At 55.0% G+C, this 23,279-nt stretch overlaps 1 protein-coding gene across 1 annotated transcript in view; it reads left to right on the top strand.

Moving 5' to 3' along the window:
* The window catches only part of LRP1 (LDL receptor related protein 1), an 80,099-nt gene that overhangs the window by 2,432 nt on the left and 54,388 nt on the right, over nucleotides 1-23,279 (top strand). Inside the window, exons 2-8 of the mRNA XM_024122969.3 lie at nucleotides 6,101-6,223; nucleotides 8,749-8,886; nucleotides 11,017-11,136; nucleotides 12,455-12,583; nucleotides 12,704-12,967; nucleotides 21,787-21,949; nucleotides 22,059-22,281. Of these exons, the coding sequence (XP_023978737.1) occupies nucleotides 6,101-6,223; nucleotides 8,749-8,886; nucleotides 11,017-11,136; nucleotides 12,455-12,583; nucleotides 12,704-12,967; nucleotides 21,787-21,949; nucleotides 22,059-22,281 (1,160 nt within the window). The remainder of the gene's footprint in view (nucleotides 1-6,100; nucleotides 6,224-8,748; nucleotides 8,887-11,016; nucleotides 11,137-12,454; nucleotides 12,584-12,703; nucleotides 12,968-21,786; nucleotides 21,950-22,058; nucleotides 22,282-23,279) is intronic.

The following is a 23,279-nucleotide window of genomic DNA, read 5'->3' as shown; positions in this document are numbered from 1 at the left end:
CTCCTTCGTTTTCCGGAGAAGGACACTTCCGGGCTCCAGCTTACCTGACTCAATGTCTAACCTTCCTTTCTGCTGCTATCACAGACCTTGCTGTTTTCCCTCCAGGGGAGCAGCCCTAGGGTCCTTCTCCACCATTTTTGCCTTCTCTGCTATGCCTGAACCCAATCCCCAGGGTCCCCTTCTCTTTGGGGAGCAATGTCACTCCCTGCTAGTAGACAGAATTGAGTATACTTGCTACCTGGGAGGATGGAGAAACAGATGGAATGGGGAATGGGAAGAGGAGTAATTGAGGTCCCTGCTGAGATTAGGAACATTTTGTAGTGGAGAGGGCTGGCTGCCTCCCTCTCTCCTACCCATCTCCACGTACCCCCTCGAGCCAGTGTATTACCATTCATCAGACAAGCTGGACAGTTAAGTGAGTTATGAGGCTGAGTTGTTTGCCTTCTGGCTCTCTGAGAGATGGTTCCAAACTCCTTTCTCCCACCTGGTCAGACTCAGATCTTGGACATCTCCCCTCACCCTCGTCTTTCAAACCAGGGATGTGTAGGACATTGATTTGGGGATGGAGGGATATTTTGATGTTTGAGGCTGCTTCTCAAGACTTCCTTTTCTCCTAATCTTGCTCCCCCTTCCTCCATTTTCTCTCTATTTTTTTGCCTCCAACCACTCCCCATCACTGGGCCTCTTAAGGATGTCAGCAGGGGCCCTGGCCAGAGCCGGATCCTGTCCAAATCACCAGAACTTTACAAAACTCCTTCCTTACCTTTGGGAAGCCCTTCCTTACCAAGTCTAACTTTCTTTCCTCTTGCTGTAGTCTCAGCCTTTGCATATCAAAACCCCAAGCCTAAGGCTTATTCCCCTCAGTAGTTTCCTCTCAGGGCACCCCCCCCTCCCCAACTCTCTATGAACTCTCCAGCATTCAAGTCCTCCACCTCTGGATGGGGGCTCCTCACCCTTTGGGAATCTGAGTGCAGTTGAGTGGGACCATGCAAGCTGTCCCTGACCTGGTGGAGCTGGGTGCTGGGTGTGGGTGTTTGAAGAACCTAGACCCATGCCCCTGTGTTCAGTCCCAGATTTCAGCCTGGTTAGCAGGATCCTGCATTGTTTGGAGAAGGAAGCAGTTGGCTCCGGATTGCTTCCGGTGCGGTGGCCCCAGGCCCCAGTGTAAAACCTCCCTGGGAAAGAGGTGAGGGACAGTGAGGGGAGGTATTTATCCCTCTTGCACCCCCAGGGAGGATGAGAATTTCCTGGAGGCCTTGGCTTCCCTGTTGAAGAGCTTCAGTCTTCCTTCCTGCCACCCTCCCAATTCTGTGGGAGGCAGCGGCCCCTATTCTGAGTCTCCCTTGGGTCAGACACTGCTAGGGCAGGGACTCTCTTTGTCCAAGTCAAGGTATATGCTTCCCCATCCTGAGTCTCAGGGATGTTATTCTCCGGGTTCATCCCAAGACAACTGTGTCTTGACAACCTCTGGGCTGAGACCCCTTCCCTGGTTTTTGCCTCTGTCTGTCTATCATTGGTGTGTGCTCTCTTGGCCTCAAAGAACCTCTGTCTCTCATCCTCTCATCTCTCTTACCTCATCCTTCTCTCATCCTTCGTGGCATTCTCTGTCCTGTCTCTCTCAGTCTCTGTCTCTTGCTTTGTCTCTGTCTGTCTCCATCCACCTCCATCCAGGCCTCTTGGTATCTTGAAAGCTACCTGGGAGCAGAAGTCTCTCCTGGGCTTTCCCACGTGCTCGCCATTTTGGAGTTATTCTTCCCCTCCCAGGCCAAGCTTGGAATATCAAGTTCGGCAGTGAAAGTTCTCCCTCCACTTTCCTCCAAGTTCCTCTCTCTTCTTCCAACTCCACTAATTTTGGAGAGAATGTTTCTGGAAGAAGGGAACTTGATACCCTTTGTGAGTTGAGTAAGAGAGGGAGTACAGATAATTCAGAAAGCAGGAGGGAGGTTAGACTTCTGGCAGAACTTCCTCATGACCTGAGAACTGGAGAAAGGTGTGAGGAATGGGTCAGGAGCTTAGAGCTTTTACTTCTGCAGTGCATAAGCTGTGTGTGTGTGTTGCGGGGGTAGGTGGGAAGGGCTTCTAAAGGCCTGGTGAGAGATATGCTGACCTCTGGAGACATTCGAAGGGTCTGATTTTACTCGTGGGGAAAGGAAAAGATGGTGGGGAGGTCAGGCTAATGTCCTGCTGAGTCAATATTGACTCAGGATGGAGGGGGAGACCCTTCCCCTCCCCCAGCAGCCCAAGCCATCCTGTCTGTCTGTCCAGGCCGCAAAGCAGAGGCCCAGACTCAGGAATGACAAAAATGTGTCTGAGCCTCGTTGAGCTGCGGGAAGGAGCCACCGGGTAACACCCAAAATACATAAAATGCAGTGAAAAGCTCTTGGTTAGGGTTTGGGAGGCCCCTGCTGTCCCACCCCCATATGTTTGAAAGTTTAGATTCCTGCAGGCTCTGCCCCCCACCCCCTGGCCACCCCCTGGCTCCTCTGTTCCCTTAGATATATCATGTGGCTCCTTTCAGAAAACATCCCCTGATACACAGCCTGTCTCTCCCTCTGCTGTGTCTGCTCTTGGAAAGGGTCCTCAGGGGTCTCTTTCACGCTTACCCTGTCTCAGGTCTCCTGGGTCTTTAGGAAATCTCACCACCTCTCTTCCTCTCCATCTCTGCTCCCAAAGGGATCAACGGATGGGTCCCCTCCTCTGGAGAAGACTCCCTCAGGGCTGTACTTTCCTGTCACCCTCTCTACTCTGCTCAGGCCCTCTCACCGCCCTTCCCCACCCTGCCCCCAAGGTCCCAGAATGGGACAGGACGACAGCCAAGGCTCAAGCAGGGCAGCGGGGTCCGTGTTGTGTCTGGATGCACACCCAACCCTACACCTCCTGTTCTGGCTCCATCTTGGTGGCCCTGGGGGCCATGGCTGGGCTGGGTGCCTGGATTTGAGGGGGGGGCAGGGGTGTTGGCCAGAGTTAGCATGGCGGTCACATTCATCTCCGGGCAAAGCTGAGAACAGACGGCCCCTGTGTCCCGGCGTTCTCTCTGCAACCTCGCTCGCTCTCCCTCCGTAGTCCTCTCCTCCTTCTTCTCCCTTCTCTCTTCCCTCTTCTGTCCCGTTCTTGTCCCTTTCCATCTTCTCCACCCTCTCCCCTCCTCTCTGAGGAGCCCTGAAGGCCACTGCCACCTCCTATAATCCCTGTCCTCACTCCCAGCGCCAGAGGACCCTGCCGTTTCCCTTCTTCATCCTTCTTCACGTGGCTCCATCATCGTGGCCAGTGAGGAACCGCTGGTTCAGTCACTAATCGCTCTGTACCTCAGTTCCCTCGTCTGTATGGTGGGGATTGCAACAGTACCCATGTCACAGGGTTTGAGGATCTAAATGAGTTAATGGTGTCCAAAGTGTTTCAGCTCGGTGGCTGACACAGAGTGACCGTGTTGAAAAATGTTAGCTCATATCCTTAGAAAGCCCCAAGTCTCATGAGGGGCGGGAGGCAGGGGAGGCCACTCGTTGCTCCTGAACTTAGAGCCGTGTTGTTCCCTCATCTAAGGCCACAGAGGTGGGTTTCCTGGGTGCTGGCATCAGATGCGGAAGGCGCAGCTGAGGGCAGTGGGGTTGGCTGCTGGCTCTAAGCAGATTACAAGTTTCCTACCCCACCGCACTGCAGCTCTCTCTGCCTCCAAGTGAGGCCTCCCTTGGCTGTGTAGACTGCCCCAAAGTAGGTTATCTGTTTCTTTCCTCCCCTCTTCCCCCGAAGGAAATCAAAGACGGGCCTCAGGCTTCACACTTGAGATTCCTAGGGCTTTCTCCACCATCCCTGATGGAAAGGAGGTTCTTTCACATCTCTCGAGATCCTTGTGCTACCCTGACCTGTGAGAGACACGCACCTCCAATCCCCCCGCCCCGGCCCAAAGGGATGCTGCTGTGGGACAGGGGCCCTGAGCGCTCCTCTTCCTTTCACTCCCCATCCCCCGCTCCCTTCCCTCCGCGAGAGCACATCTGGTTTGTGAATCTCTCTCATTCCAGCTTTCGGAGTTTGCCAGCTGCTGTTTCCTCTGTCGAGTTCAGGCCAAAAAATGGGGGTGGGGGACAGCGGGGGGACAAAGTGAGGGCCAAAGGAGGAGGGGATCGTGACTGGCACTCGGAATAGAGGGGAGATTGGAGTGACCAGCCGGTGACCTCAGGCCTGGGCTGTGAGTTCCACCCTGGGGAGGAGAGGGGGCATGGACTAAAAGTCCAGGTGGAGGCAGGGGTGGCATGGGGGCCTTTCTGGGCTCCAAACAGCCCATCTGCCTCTGAGTCCCATTCCAGCCCCCTCTACCCGCCCCCCCACCAGCCAGTCTCGGCTGGCCAGGGGAAGAGGACCGTTCTCCGGCATGCTAACTAGGCTGGCGGGCTGTTTCCCCGGGAAGACCTCACAGCTGGCCCAGTGGGGCAATGAACTCAGCATTATCCACCTCCTCAAGGGGCCTTTATTCCCTGCTCAGGGTGGGGGGGGAGGGGAGGGGGACTCCGGGGCCGGGGGCCTAGCCAGGCCATCCTTGCTGTGTTTCCTGAACTCGGCTCTCATCCTGGCCGGGGGCCTGAGTGCAGTCCCCTCTGCCAGAGATGGGGGTTAGGGAGGGAGGACGTCTTCTCGGTGTGGCTCCCCTCAGACTCCATCCCTCCCTGCTCAGAGCCCTGACATACTTTCCTTCTGCGCTGTCCCAGCCCTGAGCTCACTCTGCCCTGCTGTCTTCCCAGGGTGCTGTGGCTCCTGAGGGGCCATCTCGCCCCTCCCTGGCACCCCAGTGCCTAGTGCAGTGCCTGGCACAGAGCCGGTTTCCAGTGCACGGCAGCCGAAGAGAAATGGGGTTGACACAGACCAAGGAAGAGGCGATGAAGGGCTGGGAGACTGGCTGGGGGCGAAGGAGGGGGGTACTTTTCTTCCCGTGGAGGGCATGGTGACGGGATTGGGAGGAGCAACTCCTGAGAACCTCTCAGTGAGAATGGGGAGACTGGTGTGCACTGGTTGGTTAAAAGCTTAGAGTCAGCTCAACTGGTATGAGTCCTGATTTTGTCACTTGCCTGCTGTCTGAACCCACCTTCTTCGAGGCTTGCTTTCCTCATCTAGGAAATGGTGGTATTAGTAGTACCTACTTTGTCATGTTGTGGAGAGGATTAAATGAGATGATACATGGAAAGAACTAGTGTACCACATTTCCTGGCACATGCTGAAGTAACAGTGAGGGTTAGTGTTACCATCTTTAATTCATCCCCGGAGCATGAGGTAAGAGAATGGGGCAGCAGCAGAGGAAGCTGGTGGGGGTGAGGGGTTAGGGCAGAGAGGTCCCGGATAGAGGACCTTAACAGGTCGGCTGGGCTGAAACCAGCTCCTACAGGTCACCCCAGCCATCCCCCTGCCTCAGCTCTCCAACTCTGTCATCCTGAGCAATCTTAGGTGCTTCTTACCTGTGAGGGCATCTGCTGAAAGTCTAACCAGCGAGGGAGGCTGTGTCTTTAGAGAATGCAGGTGGAGGCAGGGCTCCTCTGCTGATGCCATCTCCAAGCCACCACTGTGCCAAGGGCACCCCAGACACACATCCCATCTGGGGGCTTGGTGGTTAGGAGTTGGAGATGGGCAGGACGATGGGTCCCAGGGACCAAAAGTGTCCCAGAGGGCGAAGGAGCAGAGAGGTTAGAAAAGACCAGCTCTGGACCTCTAGTGAGATAGGGAGGACGATAAAGAGAAAGCACGTCAATGGCCTAAATGCCCCATCACTCTCAGTCAGCAAAGTGGGGTGGCTGGTGTCTGACCAGAGTAACAGAGAACAGCAAGGGCTTTGACCCTGAGGACTGGGGGAGGGCACACCAAACAGGCAGTCTTCGGGACTGAGCGGGGGGCAATAAAACGTGCTCCCTGCATCCTTCCCCTCCCGCCGTCGCAGGTACGCAGTGTTCCGGGAGTGAACCCCAGCCACGTGCCCCCCACAACACATGGACTGTGGGTCAGAGTCTGGGCCAGATGGAGACTGATGCTGGGGGAGGAGGAGGAGCCCTAGAGGGCTTTAAGGCCACAGAGTTGGCCTGCGTCCCTCATTCACACTCCTCTCTTCTTCCCTTGACCCCAGTCCCTAAGACTTGCAGCCCCAAGCAGTTCGCCTGCAGAGACCAGATCACCTGTATCTCAAAGGGCTGGCGCTGTGACGGTGAAAGGGACTGCCCCGACGGATCTGATGAGGCTCCCGAGATTTGTAAGTGCCTTTTGTGGATCCCTCCCCCACACCACCGATTTATGCCTTTTCCTTTTGGCCCAGGCAGTTTGGGATGAGGACAGTTGAGCTCTAGCCTGGTGTGGACCTTGCTCTATGATTGTTTGTACATGACACAGCTAAAACTGTCCTCTCCCCCTCTTCAAAGAGCCCGGCATGGTGCTTGGTGTGCTCAGAAATGAGCTCCCTCAGCTGCTATACCCCCAAGCCAGCCAGAGATTGTGTTCTCTGGGCTGACAGCTTTCCTGGAAGGAGAGGGCTCAGGCTCCCCTCCGTCTGGCTCATCCCTGTTCTTCCCACCTCTGAACCTCCTGATCCTTGATGAGTGCCCCCAGGTCTTGCTGGGTCCCCTTCCTGTCCTCAGGCTCCCAGGCCAAAGGCCACTGGCTCTTGCTCAGTCTCTGTACCAGAAACCCCACCCCTGCGCATTTCCCGCCCTCCCCCGCTCTCCCTGCCCTCCCGTAAGTGGTGTAATCAGAGGCAGCTGTTTAAACTGGGAGAAAGGTCCCCACCCAGGCTTTACCCTGCCAGTGGGGGGGAGTGGAGGACTTTCTGGCAGGACCCTAGAGTCCTGGGCAGCTGGCAGAGTCTCTCCCCTGCTGGGCTAATCTGGGCTGGGGTCTAGGGGACCCTGCATTCCTAGGTCTGTCTCCATTCTCTCTTCGGCTTTATCCTGTCCCAGCCCCATCTCCACACCCTCACCCATAATTATTAGGGGTAATTTTAGGGCCAGAAAGGGAGCCACCAGTTCTCTCTGCTTCACCCTCATACCCTGTCCTGGAGGTGTGGGAGCCAGGGATATTCTGCAAGTGTTTGTCTGGGGGGTGGCTCAGCCTGGAGCATCTTCTTGTCTGATGCCGTCTTTATGCCCCACATTTCTGACCCCGATGCTTGGCGTTAGGGATAAAGAAAGCCATGCGGAAGGTCCAGATCTGGCTCTTTTTATCCATCCTCCCTTTAATTTGATGTAAACCCCACCTTATACACATCCCCACACTGTCCCCACTCACGCACACTCCTGGACCCATCACACCCACGCTCAGTCCCTCCCGGGCACTGACTCACTCCCCTCCACCCTCCCCGACATACACAGACAGAGGCAGATGCTGGCACAGACACGCTCTCACAGCAACGCAGAGTCAACACTCTGAAATGGGGATGCAGAGACACAATCTGCACTCAGACAGATGCTCCTAGACACTCACACACAAACCCAGACTCGCTCCCAAAAGGACATGGAAATGCACATACTGAGGCCAGAAGCACCAGCACACGTGGAGATTCACAGATTAACCTTCACTCCACACCACTCTGCTCCACGGTACACACCTCCCTCACCTGTGCATGTGGACTCCTACCAGGCACAGGCGGACAGGTGCACTCACATACAGACACTCTCTCACACCCTGTCCAGGCTTGGGAGCCAATGGGCAGTGGTCTTCTACCAGCCCACAGGTTCAGCCAGCGCCCTAGGTCAACTGGCCTCCTTAGAATCCCCTCAGGAGCTCTCTCCTGCCCTCCCCCCCAGCCCATCTTCTTGGGCAACAAAGGAAGTACCAAGACATCATCAGTGGGCCACAGCCTTTGACCGTTTCCAAAGCCTTGCATCGGGCAAGCTGCTCTGGGGCTGGGGGTCTATAACAGTGCATTCAATAGAAATATAATGCAAGCCATGTACACAATTTCGAGATTTTCTAGTTGCCACATTCAAAAAGGTAAAAATAATCAGGTGAAATTAATTTCAACTTTATTTTACCCAGTGTATCCAAACTGTTATCATTTCAGTATATTATTTGTTTAAAAGTATTAATGAGATCTTTTGCATTCTTTTTTGTGGCTGTGGTATTAAGTCTTCAAAAGCCAGTGTGCATTTTATTTTATTTATTCATTCGTTTGTTTGTTTGTTTGTTTTCAGCCATGCCATGTGGCTTGCGGGATGTTAGTTCCCTGACCAGGGGTTGAATCCAGGGCCACGGTAGTGAAAGCACCGAGTCCTAACCACTGGGCCACCAGGGAACTCCCATTGTTTTTTGTTTGTTTTTGCCAGTGTGCATTTTATACTTACAGTTGGAACTAGTCACATTTCAAGTGCTCAGTAGCCACGTATGATGCTGCATATTGGGAAGTGCAGTTCTAGAAGACTTGGTCCAGCTCTCAGCCCCAGGCTCTGTGACCTGGGGAGCTATGGGAAGGAGGTGTACTTTGTCCCCGGAGTGTAGAATGTGAGGCATTGGGGTCCACAGCGTGGGGCATTTGGGGAGTGGACTCTTTGCTAAAACCTAGTTCTCCCCTCCACCTGGCGGCTCCCAGGTGTGTAGCTGCTGTTGGGAATGGCATAGGAGAGCTCGAGGTTGAAGAGTCTATCCAGGCCCTAGGCCTCCTGAGATCTAAAAAGTGCAGGTGCCTGAAACCCCAGTCTCAGTTCCCCACCCCCTCCCCCACCGAACAACTAGGCAGACAGCCTCTGTAGCCATCACGGTCATGCTGGCCTTTCCATCTGCCCCCAGGTCCACAGAGTAAGACCCAGCGATGTCAGCCGAACGAGCACAATTGCCTGGGCACCGAGCTGTGTATTCTCATGTCCCGCCTCTGCAACGGGGTCCAGGACTGCACAGATGGGTCAGACGAGGGGCCCCACTGCCGAGGTAAGGGCTCTTCCACCTCTCCTGTCCCAGGTGGATGCAGTGAGTTCTCAGGTGAGCACCTGACAGGTTTGGAAGCCTGCCATCCAAGGACTGTCCTCGCACCTTTGGGGGGGATGAGGCCTTGTCCTGCTCCCCTGCACCCCGGGCACTTCTCTGTGTGTGCTTGGACATGTCACTACCCCTCTCCAGTCCCCAGTTTCCCACCTGTGAAATGAGAGCTTTATACTAGATCAGCGTTTTTGTACTTTTTAATTTTGTAAATAGCGGGGTCTTTTCTTCAAATGGTTTCTTACATGAGTATGAACAGAGAAGAGCAGATGCTGTGATTGAAGCTGGGATGGGGGGGTTCCTGGAGTTTTTGTCCCCCTGCCTCCCCTGCCAGAGCCCTCAAAGGCGTCCCCCGGGAAGTGCAGATCTTTGAGGCTCTCTGAAGTTGCTTGATGGGAAAGTCACCCAGGCTGAAGAGGGAACTGTAGGATGATAGGTCAGACTTCCTTCCCACCTGCAGCTCAGGTCACCAGCTCTGCAATTCTTCCCCTGGAGGCCCCCATGACCCAGGGAGAGTCTGGCTCTCACGTGAGCAGTGGGAGAGATTCTTTGGGGGCAGGGGGGACAGGCAGGGCCTCAGGCCTGTGAGTCAGGGAATGGGGACTTCTCCTACTGCCCTCAAGGTCTGGGCCTGGAGCAGAAGCCTGGCTTTGTGAGGCCCTAGGCAAGCCCCTGGGTGTGGGGCAATCTTCCCTGGGGGGTGGGGACCGTGTCCTGTGCCTGTAACGCGTGTCAGAAAACATCTGCCTGTGGGAAGAGACACATCTGGATCCTGTTCACTGAGGGCAGGGAGTGTGGAGCAAGGGAGTTTGTGGAAGATTTTTATCCTTTCCTTTGGTTGATTCTGCATGTTTTTGTCTGAAGCTCCTCGAATGAGATGCAGTGTGGGCCTAGGGGCTGACTTCAATTACCACGCACGTCCCATCTTATCGGATGGCGTGTGTTCAAGTTTGCTTGCTTTTGTATACCACGTCCCATCTTATCGGATGGCGCGTGTTCAAGTTTGCTTGCTTTTGTATACCTGGTCAGTATCAAAAACAACCAAGAACCTCAAAAACCTAGGGTTTGAACTTCCTTCTCTGATATTACAGAAGTTGGACCTCATCGTCCTCCCATCCCATATCCAGAAGAGAAACTCTTTTCCAGGTTTTCCAGAACAAACACTATTTCCCCCCTGTGTTGGGGGAGGCTGGACAGGGCAGCACATTCGGGCTCTCGGGCAGAGATGGGGAGGAGAAGGAATAACCGGGGCCTGGCCCCCGATCCCAGCTCCTCCTGGCAGGCTTAGTGCCTCTAAACGTCTTAGCATCTCAGGCAGTGCTCTCTCCTAGGTGGGAGGGGGGGAGCAGGGGTGTGAGGCAGCTGGACAAAGGGGTCTTTGTGGCCAGGCCGCCTGGCCCCATGCAAGGCCATTAATTGGGTCGCTGGTCTGGGGGGGCAGCTGCTCTCCCACCTCTTCCCCCTCCTGTCTCATTCCCTTCTGTCTCCCCTGTGGAAGTGGGTCAGTGGCAGGAGGAAGATTAGAGAAGGATCCCAGGGGAGCCAGTTTTGCTCCTCCTCCTCCTGTCCTCTACCTGGACCTTGGGCCTTCTCTCTGAGGCCTCTAGGGCTCAAGGGATGGGTTGCAGGGGTGCTTCTAGACAAGAGCTGGGGTGCTGCACAGAAAGACTCGATTCCATGCCAGCTCTTCACCCTCAGCCCCAAAGCCAACATTGCAGTCCTTGGGCAGTGCAGGCAAGAGATATGTGAAGGGGATGAGAATCACTGTCCCCACTTCCTGTTGACCCCAACCAACTACCAGAACCCCTCTCCATGGGGACAGAGGGAGTCCAGAGCAGCCAGAGCAGGGAGATGTGGGTTCTAAATCATAATTGGCTGTGTGACCTTGGACCTGTCTTATACCCACCCTTGGTCTCAGTTTCCTCACTGGTACTATATTTTTAGAGTCGATGCTTCGTAAGCCCCTTTATCTCTGACACTGCAGGCAGCAGAAGTGGTTTCTGAAGGGTTGGGGGAAGGTTGCAGTCTGGGTACAGCTGCCAGGTCTGGAGGCCTGAGTATGTGTCACCTGCTCCCACACAGAGCAGCGAGGACAGTGTTCTCATCTGGGTTGCCAGCACCACTGTGTCCCTACACTCAACGGGCCCACCTGCTACTGCAACAACAGCTTTCAACTTCAGGCAGATGGCAAGACCTGCAAAGGTAAGTGTGCCCACCCGCGCGTGCTGGGGGTGAGGGGTAGTGGGCCGGGCTGGGGAGGAGAAAGCAGATGGAAGGCGCAAGACAGGAGGCGGGGCTACAGGCCTTATAGCCTCAGGGCATGACTGTGGGCACTAACTACTTGCTTCCACCAGACTTCTTAAAAGTCGTCTTAAAAATTATATAAGTCAGGGACTTCCCTGATGGTCCAGTGGTTAAGACTCCACGCTTCCAGTGCAGGGGGCGTGCATTCAATCCCTGATCAGGGAACTGAGATCCCACATGCTGCGCAGTGCAGCCAAAAAAAAAAAAAAAAAAAAATTATATAGGTCATATGTGAGTTTTCTTGTAAAAAAAAAAAAAATTAAAGCATTATAGATAAAACCAAAGTCCCCTTTGACAAATCCTCTTCAGTTCTGGTCCCTTTCCCATCTCTCTGGAGGTCAACTCTGTTACCAGTTTGCTACTTCTCTGTCCAGGCCTATTTCTGTCCATGTATACATGTACTCATGGAGAATCTAATTGAAAGTACTGTTTATGTGCATGTGATTTTTTTTTACATAAATATCCTACTGTACATAAGTTTTTTTCAATTTTTTCACCCAGTATGTTCTAGAGATTTTTCCATGTTAATACGTAGAGATTACCTCATTCTTTTAAAAACCACTGTGATGTATGACTATCACCACAGTTTACTTGGCCATCTCCCTTTTGATGCGTAAGATGTTCCCAGTTTCTTCTGTTATACACGATGCAAACTTTTCTGTTTTAAATTTACCTCCCTGGGGTCTTTGCACAAATGCCATCTTCTCAGTGAGGCCATCCCTACCGCCCTAAAATCCCACCCGCAGCGCCTGCATTCGCTGTCCCCTTTCTCTGCTTAATATTTTTCCATAGCACCAGCCACTTTCCATTGCACTAGCTCCTCTAACATGCCATTCACCTTTTTGTCTTATTATCGTAGTAACAGTATTTCATTTATTATCGGAATTTAAGTTTTATGAGGGCAGCAATTTGAATGTGTTTTATTCACTGATGTATCCCCTGAGCCTAGAACAGTACCTGGCACATAGTAGGTACTCAAGAAGTCTTTTCTGAACGAATGGATAATATGCACGTGTGTGGATATTTCTCCAGGGTAGATTCCAAGTGTGGACTCTCTAGGTGATAAAGTTTCCACATTTCTTATTGTAATAGATTCTGCCAAACTGTCCTCCGAAGTAGCCGTAGGGATGGACACATCCCTGGTGGTGTCTGAGGGCACTCCCTTCCCTGCCCTCGGCACGCTGGAAATGACCACGCTCTCGCCTTTTCCCGGCAGACTTTGACGAGTGCTCGGTTTATGGCACCTGCAGCCAGCTGTGCACCAACACAGATGGTTCCTTCACGTGCGGCTGTGTGGAAGGGTACCTGCTGCAGCCAGACAACCGCTCCTGCAAGGCCAAGAACGGTAGGTGGGGTCACCTGTGACCATACAGCTAGGCACCCTCAGTGTTGTTCCCTGATGGGGAGTGGCCGGAGAGGTCCCAGGGCCACTTGCTGCATTGACCCTTGTCTCCTCCATCTACAGAGCCGGTAGACCGGCCCCCTGTGCTGCTGATTGCCAACTCACAGAACATCCTGGCTACATACCTGAGTGGGGCCCAGGTCTCTACCATCACACCCACTAGCACACGGCAGACCACAGCCATGGACTTCAGCTACGCCAACGAGACGGTGTGCTGGGTGCACGTCGGGGACAGCGCTGCCCAGACACAGCTCAAGTGTGCCCGCATGCCGGGCCTGAAGGGCTTCGTGGATGAGCACACCATCAACATCTCCCTCAGCCTGCACCGTGAGTCACCTGCTCCAGCTTGGAAGGCAGGGGAGGGCAGGGGAGGTGGGCAAGACAGAGCCTGTCTGGGACAGAGTCAGGGGGATATTCGGGATGACCCCTGTCTGGGGCAGGAGCCTAAACAAAAGCTGCTGACGGAGGCCGAGGCAGGGGGTTTCACATGATGACACTTGTTTGGAGCCGGGGCAGAGTTATGGCTGTGCTTCCTCCCCTCTCTCTGAGCTGAGTCTCTGGTGGCTCCTGCATTTCTGGCTCAGGGCAGAGAAGGGCCTCCCAGGAGAAGTGCCCGATGGGGGCAATAACTCGTCAACCTCCAGAGACCAGGGGCTGTCCCTTTTCAGAGAGAGGAGTGTTGATTAGTCCACAGAGGGGCTTTCCCACACAGCGAGAGCCAGAGCAAGGGAAAGAAGAGGCCTGGAACCAGAGGAGCCTTGCTAAGTGGTGGCTGAGGGCAAAGGAGCCGCGGCCAGGCTGGGTCCATCTCCTCTTCCATCATTTCTCTTGGGGGCATCTCCAGAACGGACACCCTGCTGCAGCATGGCTGCAGGGGTCCTGAGGCTGTTTCTAGGGGGCTGTGTGGCAGGAATGAGCCCAGAGGAGGAGCCCTGAGCGCTGGGGCCACGTGAGTGTTCTCAGATATCCTGGATGTTCCCCTTCGGGGCTCCCTCCCAGGCCATACTTTGCTGTCTCAGAGGTGGAAGATGGGCTGTCACTGGGGATGGAGCCAGGGCATAGATCCACTGCCTGGAGCCGTCCTGCTCATCTCAGATGCTGCTACATAAAGAAACAAAACATCTGGCATCATCACATTTCCAGGAAATGCACCGCAGGGCTGAGGGGGGAGGTCTGGCCTACGGTTGATCTCTCACACACACACACACACACCCCCACCCCCACCCCCGCCCCGGGCGAGAGGGTAACCCGATCTGTGACCTTGAGTAAACCAGAACTCCCTGTCTCTGCTTTGATTTCCTAATCTGCATAATGGGTTTGAGCTTGTCTGGCGAGATCAGATAAATTGCAGAGAAAGCCAGAAGTAACTGGAGGCCAGTGCACACAAGGTTTAGGATGGTAAACCCGGGTCCTGTCTAGAAGATCTTGAAGTTCCTTCTCTGGGTCCCCATGTGATGATCCCCAAAGAAGACCAAAATCCCAGGAGGACACAAGGGCTTAGTTTTTGAGGAAGCAGGGGTTCCTCCAAGAGCCCTCGCCCTCTTGCAGACTACCTCAGCTGCGGTCCTTCCACAGCATCCCAATAGCTGTTGGTGACCAAGGCTCACCTGTGATAGACCTGTCCTCCTTGGAGTGCTGGGCTGGGGGCTGCTATGCCTGGTCGGCTGAGCTCTTGAGGGGTGGGCAGTCGTGGTAGGTAGGGTAGTATTAGGGTGAGACCCCATGAGACAGCTACCCTCTCCCTGTTCCTTGTCGACGGTCCCACCCAGCAGGCCTGTCTGGGCAAACAGCTCCAGCAGTTCCCTCCCTGGCCCTGCCTCAGGGCAGCCAATGGGCTGATGAGCTTGTGGGTAGGTGGCTGGCAGGGGTGCCCTGATGGGAACCTTTTTTGCTCTGGCCTGGCCCCTCTCCTGCCTTCCTCCCCAGGAGAAGCAGGAAATAACCTCAGGTCGGTACACCTCCCTTGGCAAACAGAGCCTTGCCTTCAAAGTCTGCTAGATTTGTTGGGCCCCTCTGGGGCAGAGTCCAGGAGGCCAGAAGAGACCGGAAGGTTCTGGGGAGAAATGCTGCTGGGGCAAATGAATGGGTTCCTCTTGCCCCAGCCTCTGTCCCTTCCTCCTGCCCTACCCCCACCCCACGCCCCATGCCGCCTGAATGTCTGGCTGTCACCCTGAGGATGGTTGTTTTGCTGTCATCCCACAAACTAATTATGGGCCCTGAACTGAGGATGTCGGAAGTGTCTCTCCCCGACACCCTCTCCCCGCCCCCAGTTCATCCCCCTTCGCAGGAGAGGCTGATGGCCTGCCCTGGTGTGCAGCGTGGCTGGTCCCAGGCACTCACCTGTGCAGTGGGCTGCCGGCCTGTAATTAGCTCCCCCAGGGGCAGGAAGAAGAAAGGCTGCTGCTTTCTCCTGCTTTCTCTCTGCCCTCTGGGGGAGCCCTCCCTGCAATCATGCCATTCTTGGCTGACCATGACCTCCGTTGGACCCCTGGCCTGAGCCCCATGCAGGAGGGAGGAGTCTGACAAGGGAGAGGTGCTGGAGCCCAGAGCCCAGAGGCTGAGAAGCCCGTCTGCTGGTGTGGGAAGAAGGGGGAGCCTGCCCTGGAGAAAACTCTGGAAACAGAAATAGAATAGAAAGAAGGAAGGAGGCCAGGAAGTGAGCCTGTTTCACATGGGTCCTCAGGCGTTTGTGAGCCAGGCCTGCTCTGAGTCCTGAGCCCTTGGAGGGCCCCTCCCAGGCCCCACAGTGGTTGGTGCGGCTTTATGACTGGCTCTGTGGAATAGGCTTAGGGCCGAAGTCCGGCCTTTTCCTGTCTGAGCCCAGCTCCTTCCCTCTGTTTCTACTCAAGAGTGGGGAGAGACCCACTGACCGCATCCTCACTCATTCTGACAGGTGTGTGTGCATGCGTGCCTCTGTGTGTGTGTGTGTGTGTGTATGTGTGTGTGTGTGTGTGTGTGTGTGTGTGTGTGTGTGTGTGTTTTCATCCGTTAACAGGCTGGGCTGCCAGCCCTTCCTCCCCCAGCCTGTGTCTTGCATTGGCCTGGGTTGGGGGGTGGGTCTTAGGAATCAGTCCTCATCTCTTCTCCTCCCTCCTGGGATGTAATTCCACGGTCCATCCTCCCCTCTGCCGCTGCCCCAGCAGGACCGGGAGGTCTCTGAGGACTCTGATCCCATGACTAGAGAACATGATGGGGTGAGCCAGGAGACCCTCGGGGAAGACCGTGGCCCACCCCTCAGGCTTTACTACTGCCTTTCCCAAAGCAGGAATGCCTTGATTTTTAGGTCGTGTATGGACGTGCATTTTTTATTGTTATAGTTATGTTTTTATGTAATACCCATTAGGAAACTCCTACAACTAGCATATCAAATCTACGATTTCATAGATTGTTTAGGATGCAGCAAAATAAGAAAAGTGAGTTGATGTAAAGAAATGGTAGGTAAATGGTAGAGCAAGCTGTGCATAAACATGGCAAGCATTTTGAAAGTGACAGACAAAAGACTGAATTTCTGGAAACCGAGGCCCAGAGGGGTTGACAGGCCTGGCCTGCCCACCCTACCCCCCACCTCTGACCACCCTCTCAAGGAACCTCAGGCCCTGTCCAGCCCCCTGCAGGGCCACCCCTGGGCAGGGCTGGAGGTCAAGTCTGCTTGACCCCCAGCCCAGCCCAGCCCTGCATTATCTAGGCTTCAATGACCTGTCCTCCCTGAGCTTTGAGGATGTTTCTGCTGTAGAAAGAACGAGCACAGACTGCAGGGGTGGGGCCCTGGGAAGATGTGTGTGTGGTGAGGGGAGGTTCTGAGGTTGCAAATAGAGGCCTTGAAGGACATAAGGTTTGCTGAAGTCACTCCATTCGGGGCTGTGTATGAGGGAATGGTCTGGAGGGGCCCTCGGGGGTCCTAGGGTTTCTTCCCTGTACCATGCTGCATGGGGAAGGAGGAGATTGGAGGGGAGGCCCAGAAAAGTCCTCCTAGGCTGCAGGCTGCAAGGTTGCGAAATGGGTCCCCAAGTCCAGCTGGCCAGCTTCACTTTTCCCTCCCTCTCGTGTGTGTGTGTGTGTGTGTGTGTGTGTGTGTGTGTGTGTATGTGTGTGTTTAAAATCACAACAGGAAATAGGGCAGTGATTTGTCTAGAGAAGGGGCAGAGAAAGAGAGAGTTATCTCCTCTGAGTCTGATGAACTGGCTTCCCGGCTGGAAGGGGAACCGTGCCCCCACTGAGCTGGGCACCCAAGGCCCTCTCAGCCCCCACCCCAGCCTACAGAACACTTCCAGTGTCACAGATGAAAACTGGCCACCAGCTTCTTTGACCTTTCCACCCATTGGGTGTCAGAATATTGGGGGGCTCTCGCCAGCCTGCTCTTGGCCTCGGGCCCCCCGCATCCTGGTGCTTTTGCGTCCCATTCCCATTCCAAGTTTCCTAATCATTTAATGGCCCTTCTCTCCTCTTCCTGGCCAGGCCAGCCCTGTGTCTCCCGGCACAGCTCCAGCCCAGTCCTCTCCTCCTCCGCTGTCTCCTTGAAGTTGCCTCTCCACCCAGCCTGCTCCCAACAACCCCCTCCCTGTTTTCAAGCCAAAGGAAGTAACTTAAGCGAGAGAGATGTGTTTTAGAGCCCAGCAAGAATTTCTCAATAGTGGGAAGACCCTTGTTCTGATTCTGAATCAGAGTTGCAGAGTCCAAGCATCTCATCCCCGGGACCCAGGACTGAGAGTCTGTGTGGACCTGGGCCAGTCAGGGGAGGGGAGTGGGGCTGGAAGTACAAGCGGGGCAGGAAGGGAGCCCAGGGACAGAGCTGACCCAGTGTGGCTGAGCCCCGGACCTGCTGGTGGAACAAGAAGAGCTGAATTCAGGACCCAGCAGGAAATAGGAGTGTGAGGACATGCCATTTAGCAAAACTTCTGCCAGGCCTGCCCGGTGGTCTCCTCCCTACCTGCAAAGACCCCGGGCTCCCGAGCATCTCCCCCAGCCCTTGGGTGAGATCCCAGAGTGGCTCCGACAAGCAAGAACGTTGCCTGACAGACGTCTTGTCCCACTGTCTTAGGCCTCCTCAGGCCAGAAAAGGAGGATCCTGGCAATAGAAGGGAAGGAAAAAATTAAGTCCCAGCTCTAGGACAACAGAGTGAGCACTCAGCATTCACCAAATATTTGTTGAATGAATCAGTATGTGTGTGTCAGGCGCTGGGGACAAAAATGAAAGACCTGCCCTGCCCTCACAATATTTGTAATCAGGTAAGCAGGCTGTGGTAAAAGGGGCTTATGGAAGCCTGCAATACAGAAATTTTCTTTCTGGGGCCCTGAACTGTCTTGAAGAATAAATAGTAGGTGTCAGCCCCAAACTGCCCACCTGGAGGGCCTACCTTCAGTCAGGAGGCCACAGGGCTCTGGCTGGAGGTACAGATGGAAAAGGTAAGGAAGGATGGGGTTGAGGTGAGGGAGGATCATGCAATGGTATGAACAACAGCTCCCGTTTGTGGAGCGTTTATCATGTGCCAGGCGCCGTGCTAAGTGCTGTTAATGCACCATCCCATCCCAGATCAGCAGACTGAGACTCAGAGACATCAAGTGACTTGCCCATAATTCCACAATTGGAAGGTGACAGAACTAGGATTCACACCCAGGCTGTCAGTGTCTGGAGGCTGTCTGGGCCCAGGGCAGAGCAGAGTGATGGGAGAGGCAGGGAAGTTTCCTGGAATAAGGGCAAGAACTCAGTGTGTTCACTGGCGATGTGGTTAAGGTGGAAATGGGATTTTCCTTCCTCGTCCAGGGACCTGGTACCCTATTCTGCAATCTATAGGTGTGTGGATGTGTTGGGGGCTATTTCCTCAAGGCATAGAGACTCTCCTCCTTCCCCAGAATTATTTTAGGAAGAGTGACTAGAATCCTGCGGCTGAAGTTAGGGTCTTCTTGGGAATGGGCTGGGGGCTGTTGTTTTCAGAAAAGCAGCCGTTTAGGGAGATGCCTCTTGAATGACGTGAAGGTTGGTGACGACGAGGAAAGCTGGAGTGGTGGCGAGTGCCGAGCGCTGAGCATCAGGGTTGGGGCACAGGGAGGGCTCAGCAGTTACAAACACACAGCCCAGGTCTATTCTGGGGCCTGGAACTGAAAGTCCTTTGTGATATCGCAGACAGGCTGTGGTCTGTCCTCTGTCTCATTACCCTCCCACCTTCCTAGCCTCCTTCTCTACCCTGGGATCCCTAACCCCTCAGCCTCCAGACCAGCCCCACACTCTTCCCATCACCACACAGCATCCCTCCCCTTGGGTTTACAGGATTCTCCTGTCTTCAGGATCTGGGGCCTTTGGCCAGAGAGCCCTTGTGGAGGGTGCTGTGAGGTGGATCAGTCCCGAGAAGGCTGGGCCACGAGGGGCCAGCTGCCCTCTGGGTGTGTGGAGACAGAATGTCAGGTCCTCCAGGCCGAAGCCCAGGACCCCAGTTGCCCCCTCCACACCCCGGGACAGGGAGCAGTGGCCCAGACACTGCCTGCGGGGAGCCCGGGAGGGAAGGTGCCCTCTCCCAATTTGAGCCCGTCTCACTACACTTGGAATGGGAAGAGTGGCCAAGCGTGTGTGTGCGTGTGAGTGTGTGCATGTGTGTGAGTGTATGTGGTGGGGTGGGTAGAGGAGTCTGGACTTTAGAAGAGAGGAAGATAATGTGGTGGAGGGGTTGGAAAACAAAGGATTTTTGCTTGCAACTAATAGTCTCCAGCTGCAAAAATACCAAAGGGGAGCCCAGGCCGGGCTGGGGACTCCAGTTCTTGCCAGCTCCTCACCGGCCTGCTGAGTGGGGCCCTCCCGGCCTTTGGGAGGTGGAACAGGAGACGAGCCGAGGGTCAATATCTGAGAGCGGGGACCATCCCTCTGCCTTTTCCTTCCCAGGCCAGCGGGGAGGCTCGAAGGTCGGCCACCCTGAGGCTGGAGGGGAGGATGTGGAACTGCATCTGGGATGGGGGGGCATCAGATCCCTTCAGGTTTCTTCCTCCTCCCCTCTTGCCGAGGGAAGGGTGGATGGGGGAGCAGGGGAAGGGTGTTGCCAGCCTTGGAGCTGGGCAGTGACTCAGGGAAGCCTCAGGAAGTTGGAGAGAAGGATGCAGCTGCCCCAGCTGGTGCTGGGAAAACAGCTTGGAATGATGAGGTCCATCTACATGCCAGCATCCCCCAGACCCCCACCGTGCCCACCAAGTAAAGGGCACACAGCCCTGTTTGCCTTTCACCCACCCTGCTGGCTGCCTGGGACTGCAGCAGGGTCTACCCACCCCCGCCCCCCTGGCCCCAGCTTGGAACCTTGGTTTCCTCTGGACGCGGTCCAGCAGCGTTCATTTTCATCTGTTTTCTCTGTGGTCACAGTGTGGGGTAGTTTGCTCTCCTAACCCCTGCACTGGGCCCTCTTCCTACCCGGCCTGGGACCCACGCGCCCAGGCTGCTCTGCCCCCTCTCTTTGACCTTGTCAGGAGGCAACAGTACTGGGGCTCAGAGGAGAGAGTTGCTGGGTTTAGGGACACATCAGCAGTCACAGGGGTAACACCTCATCCCTGTGACCACTTTCTCCAGTCATCTTGGGGTGGGATTCAACAGGGGGGACCTGAAGAGGAAACTAGTTTGGTGAGAGTCTCAGATTGGCTCTTTCCCTTCCTCCCTCAGCCTAAGTCCTGTGACTGTGAGTCAGTGTCAGGGCCTGGCCAAGTTCCTTGGGAGCCGTGTTCCTGTTCCCTTTACCCCCCACCCCTACCCACTGTTAGGAAACAGCCCCTGAATCCCTGTGAGGGAGGGGGGAGGATTAGGGAGGGCTGAGCAGAAAGCCTAGTCATTATACCTGCAGCTGTGTAGGGATTGAATAATCCTTACCAGGTTGAGTGTGGCTAGTGGGGATTTCAGTAAAAAAAAAAAAATATATAAAAAAGTTTCAGCCAAAGACAGGTGGTCCAAAGACTGCTTTACCTGCTGAGGAAATTGGTGGAAGTGGAGTGCAAGACAGGGGTCCCAGGGAGTCATTATCTTGGAAACTTCCCAGCTTGCAAGAGGTATCACCTCTGATAGTGGTAGTTGGACGGGGCAGTGGGTGGATGGGAGCCAGTGGGTCCTGGAGAGAAGGAGCCACACCGCCCCCCAGGAGGCCAGCAGGGGTCCCGTCCCCAGACTTCCTGCCTCCTAGACTTCCTGCTGCCCTGGCCCCACCCCTGAACTCTTAGGCCCTGTTTGCCATAGACTGAGTATGGGCACCTGGTCTCCATCCTCTTCCCCCACTCCCACCCTTCTGAAGCTCCCCCTCTTTCTGAGCCATGCCTCAGTTTACCTTCAGAGTCCTTTGATGGCTCTCCTCCTCTGCAGTCTCTCCTCCGGCCCTACATCTTATTCCCTGCTCCTTCCCACCCTCCCGAGGACTGGAGGAAATTGAGCAATAGGGACATTGAAGAAACAGGAGAATGGGAGTGAGTACGGGAAGTTTGGCCCATGCCACTGGTTCCAACCTTTTGCCACCATGGACCTTCCCTTTTCCATCTCTGCGGGCCCCATATTTGGACATTCTCTTCTCTCAGGTTGGATTTATTGATGGAGGCCCTGCTTTTCCATTTTTAAAAGTCATGCAGCACGTACAGCTTCCAGTCAGTGCTTCTGGCTAGTGTGATATAACTCGACTTGCCATACAAAGATGATGAAAGTCCAGCCAGAAGCAGAGATGTGTGATGTTTTATTAGCCTGAGTGCTCCTATCTCAAGTAAAAGCAGATTTTAAAAATTCTGGAAGGAGCTAGTAGACCTATCCTCACTGCCTTTTGGAACCCCAAGAAGATGGTCCCATTCAAGCAGGGGCTAGAGTTGGGAAACCTGTCCGTCAGCCAACCAGCCAACAATTATCCAGCGCCCCCGTGTGCCCACCCTGAGCTCGGCATGGGGAGCAGGGCTGTGTGGGAGGGTACTCAGAGACTTCTCTTTGGAGAGACCCTGTTGGTGAAGGGTGGCCAAGAGCACAAGGCAAAATGTGCCACTGCCAGTAGCTCCCGTAAGAGCTCAGGGAGGAGAGACAGCCGTGGCATGGGTGGTGAAGGAGGGCACCCCAGAGGAGGTGGGCTTCCCACGGTAGGTTCTGCACCAGCAGAGGGTGGGCCTGTCTGTGGGAGGACCTCCCCCATAGCCCTTTCATTCACACTCTCCAGATGTGGAACAGATGGCCATCGACTGGCTGACAGGCAACTTCTACTTTGTGGATGACATCGATGATAGGATCTTTGTCTGCAACCGAAACGGGGACACGTGTGTCACTTTGCTAGACCTGGAGCTCTACAACCCCAAGGGCATTGCGCTGGACCCTGCCATGGGGTGAGCGGGGCAGGCAGGGGCACTGGCCCTGGAAGGGGGAGGCAGAGGCTGTGGTAGAAGGGAGGGTGCCCAGTGTCCAGACCCCATTTAACATGCCATCTGCTCACAGGAAGGTGTTCTTCACTGACTACGGGCAGATCCCCAAAGTGGAGCGCTGTGATATGGATGGGCAGAATCGCACCAAGCTGGTCGACAGCAAGATTGTGTTTCCTCATGGCATCACGCTGGACCTGGTCAGCCGCCTCGTCTACTGGGCCGACGCCTACCTGGACTACATTGAGGTGGTGGACTACGAGGGCAAGGGTCGGCAGACCATCATCCAGGGCATCCTGGTGAGGAGGAAGTCGTGCCTGGGAAACCCTTCTCTAGGCCTCCTGGGAGGGTGGGGGACAGAATGGGAGCGTGGTTGCCCTGAGCCCTCTGGTAGGGCGGGGGTGGGCACGAGCATCTGGGGGAAAGGACAGGATGTGGCTTCCACTCGGATGGCCACAGTCATTTTAGAGACCACCTTTTACTTCCCTTTTCTCATTTGAGTTGGGTTCTTACAGCAAGCCCCTGGAAAATGAGCGGGCAGGTGTCTCAGTTCCCTGTTGGCGGCTGAAAAAAGGCAGGATTCAAAGAGGTTAAGTGATCTGCTTGAGGTTACACAGCTGGGAAATAGCACTTGAACCTAGTCTAGAAGCCCTTCCAGCTCAGAGTTGACATCTCTATTCTGGGATAATTAGGGTGACCCTGCATCCCGATTCTCCTGAGACTGTCCCAGTGTCAGCCCTGAAAGTCCCCTGGGCCAGTCTTGGACAAACGGGGACAGTTGGTTACCTTAGATACGTTATGCAGGTAGCAGAGGCTGTTATCAGGCTTGCTTGGGGCCAGTCTGTTCTCTCAACCTTCCCAAAAGCTGGGAGCTAGAGGCGGGCTAAGAATGTTCCCTGTGGACAGAGTGTAGGGCCCAACTCTACTTCAGTGCAGAATCATCCCATCATTGAATATGTGCCTGGTTCTGAGAGGGATATGGTTCCTGCCCTCAAGGGGTTTGAGCGGAGTGGGTAGAGTCAACCCACAGATCACCAGACAGTGGATTACAGCCAGAAATGGAGTGTGGAAGGAGAGACTGTCCTCTCTGGTTAGAAGATTCCGGAAGCCCTTCAAAGAGATGCTCTGGGGCTTCCCTGGTGGCGCAGTGGTTGAGAGTCTGCCTGCCGATGCGGGGGACGCGGGTTCGTGCCCCGGTCCGGGAGGATCCCACGTGCCGCGGAGCGGCTGGGCCCGTGAGCCATGGCCGCTGAGCCTGCGCGTCCGGAGCCTGCGCTCCGCAACGGGAGAGGCCACA

Source organism: Physeter macrocephalus, chromosome 6 (assembly GCF_002837175.3).
Source record: "Physeter macrocephalus isolate SW-GA chromosome 6, ASM283717v5, whole genome shotgun sequence".
Lineage (NCBI taxonomy): Eukaryota > Metazoa > Chordata > Mammalia > Artiodactyla > Physeteridae > Physeter > Physeter macrocephalus.
Note: the sequence above shows the minus strand (reverse complement) of the source record. Positions and strands in the feature narration are given on the sequence as shown.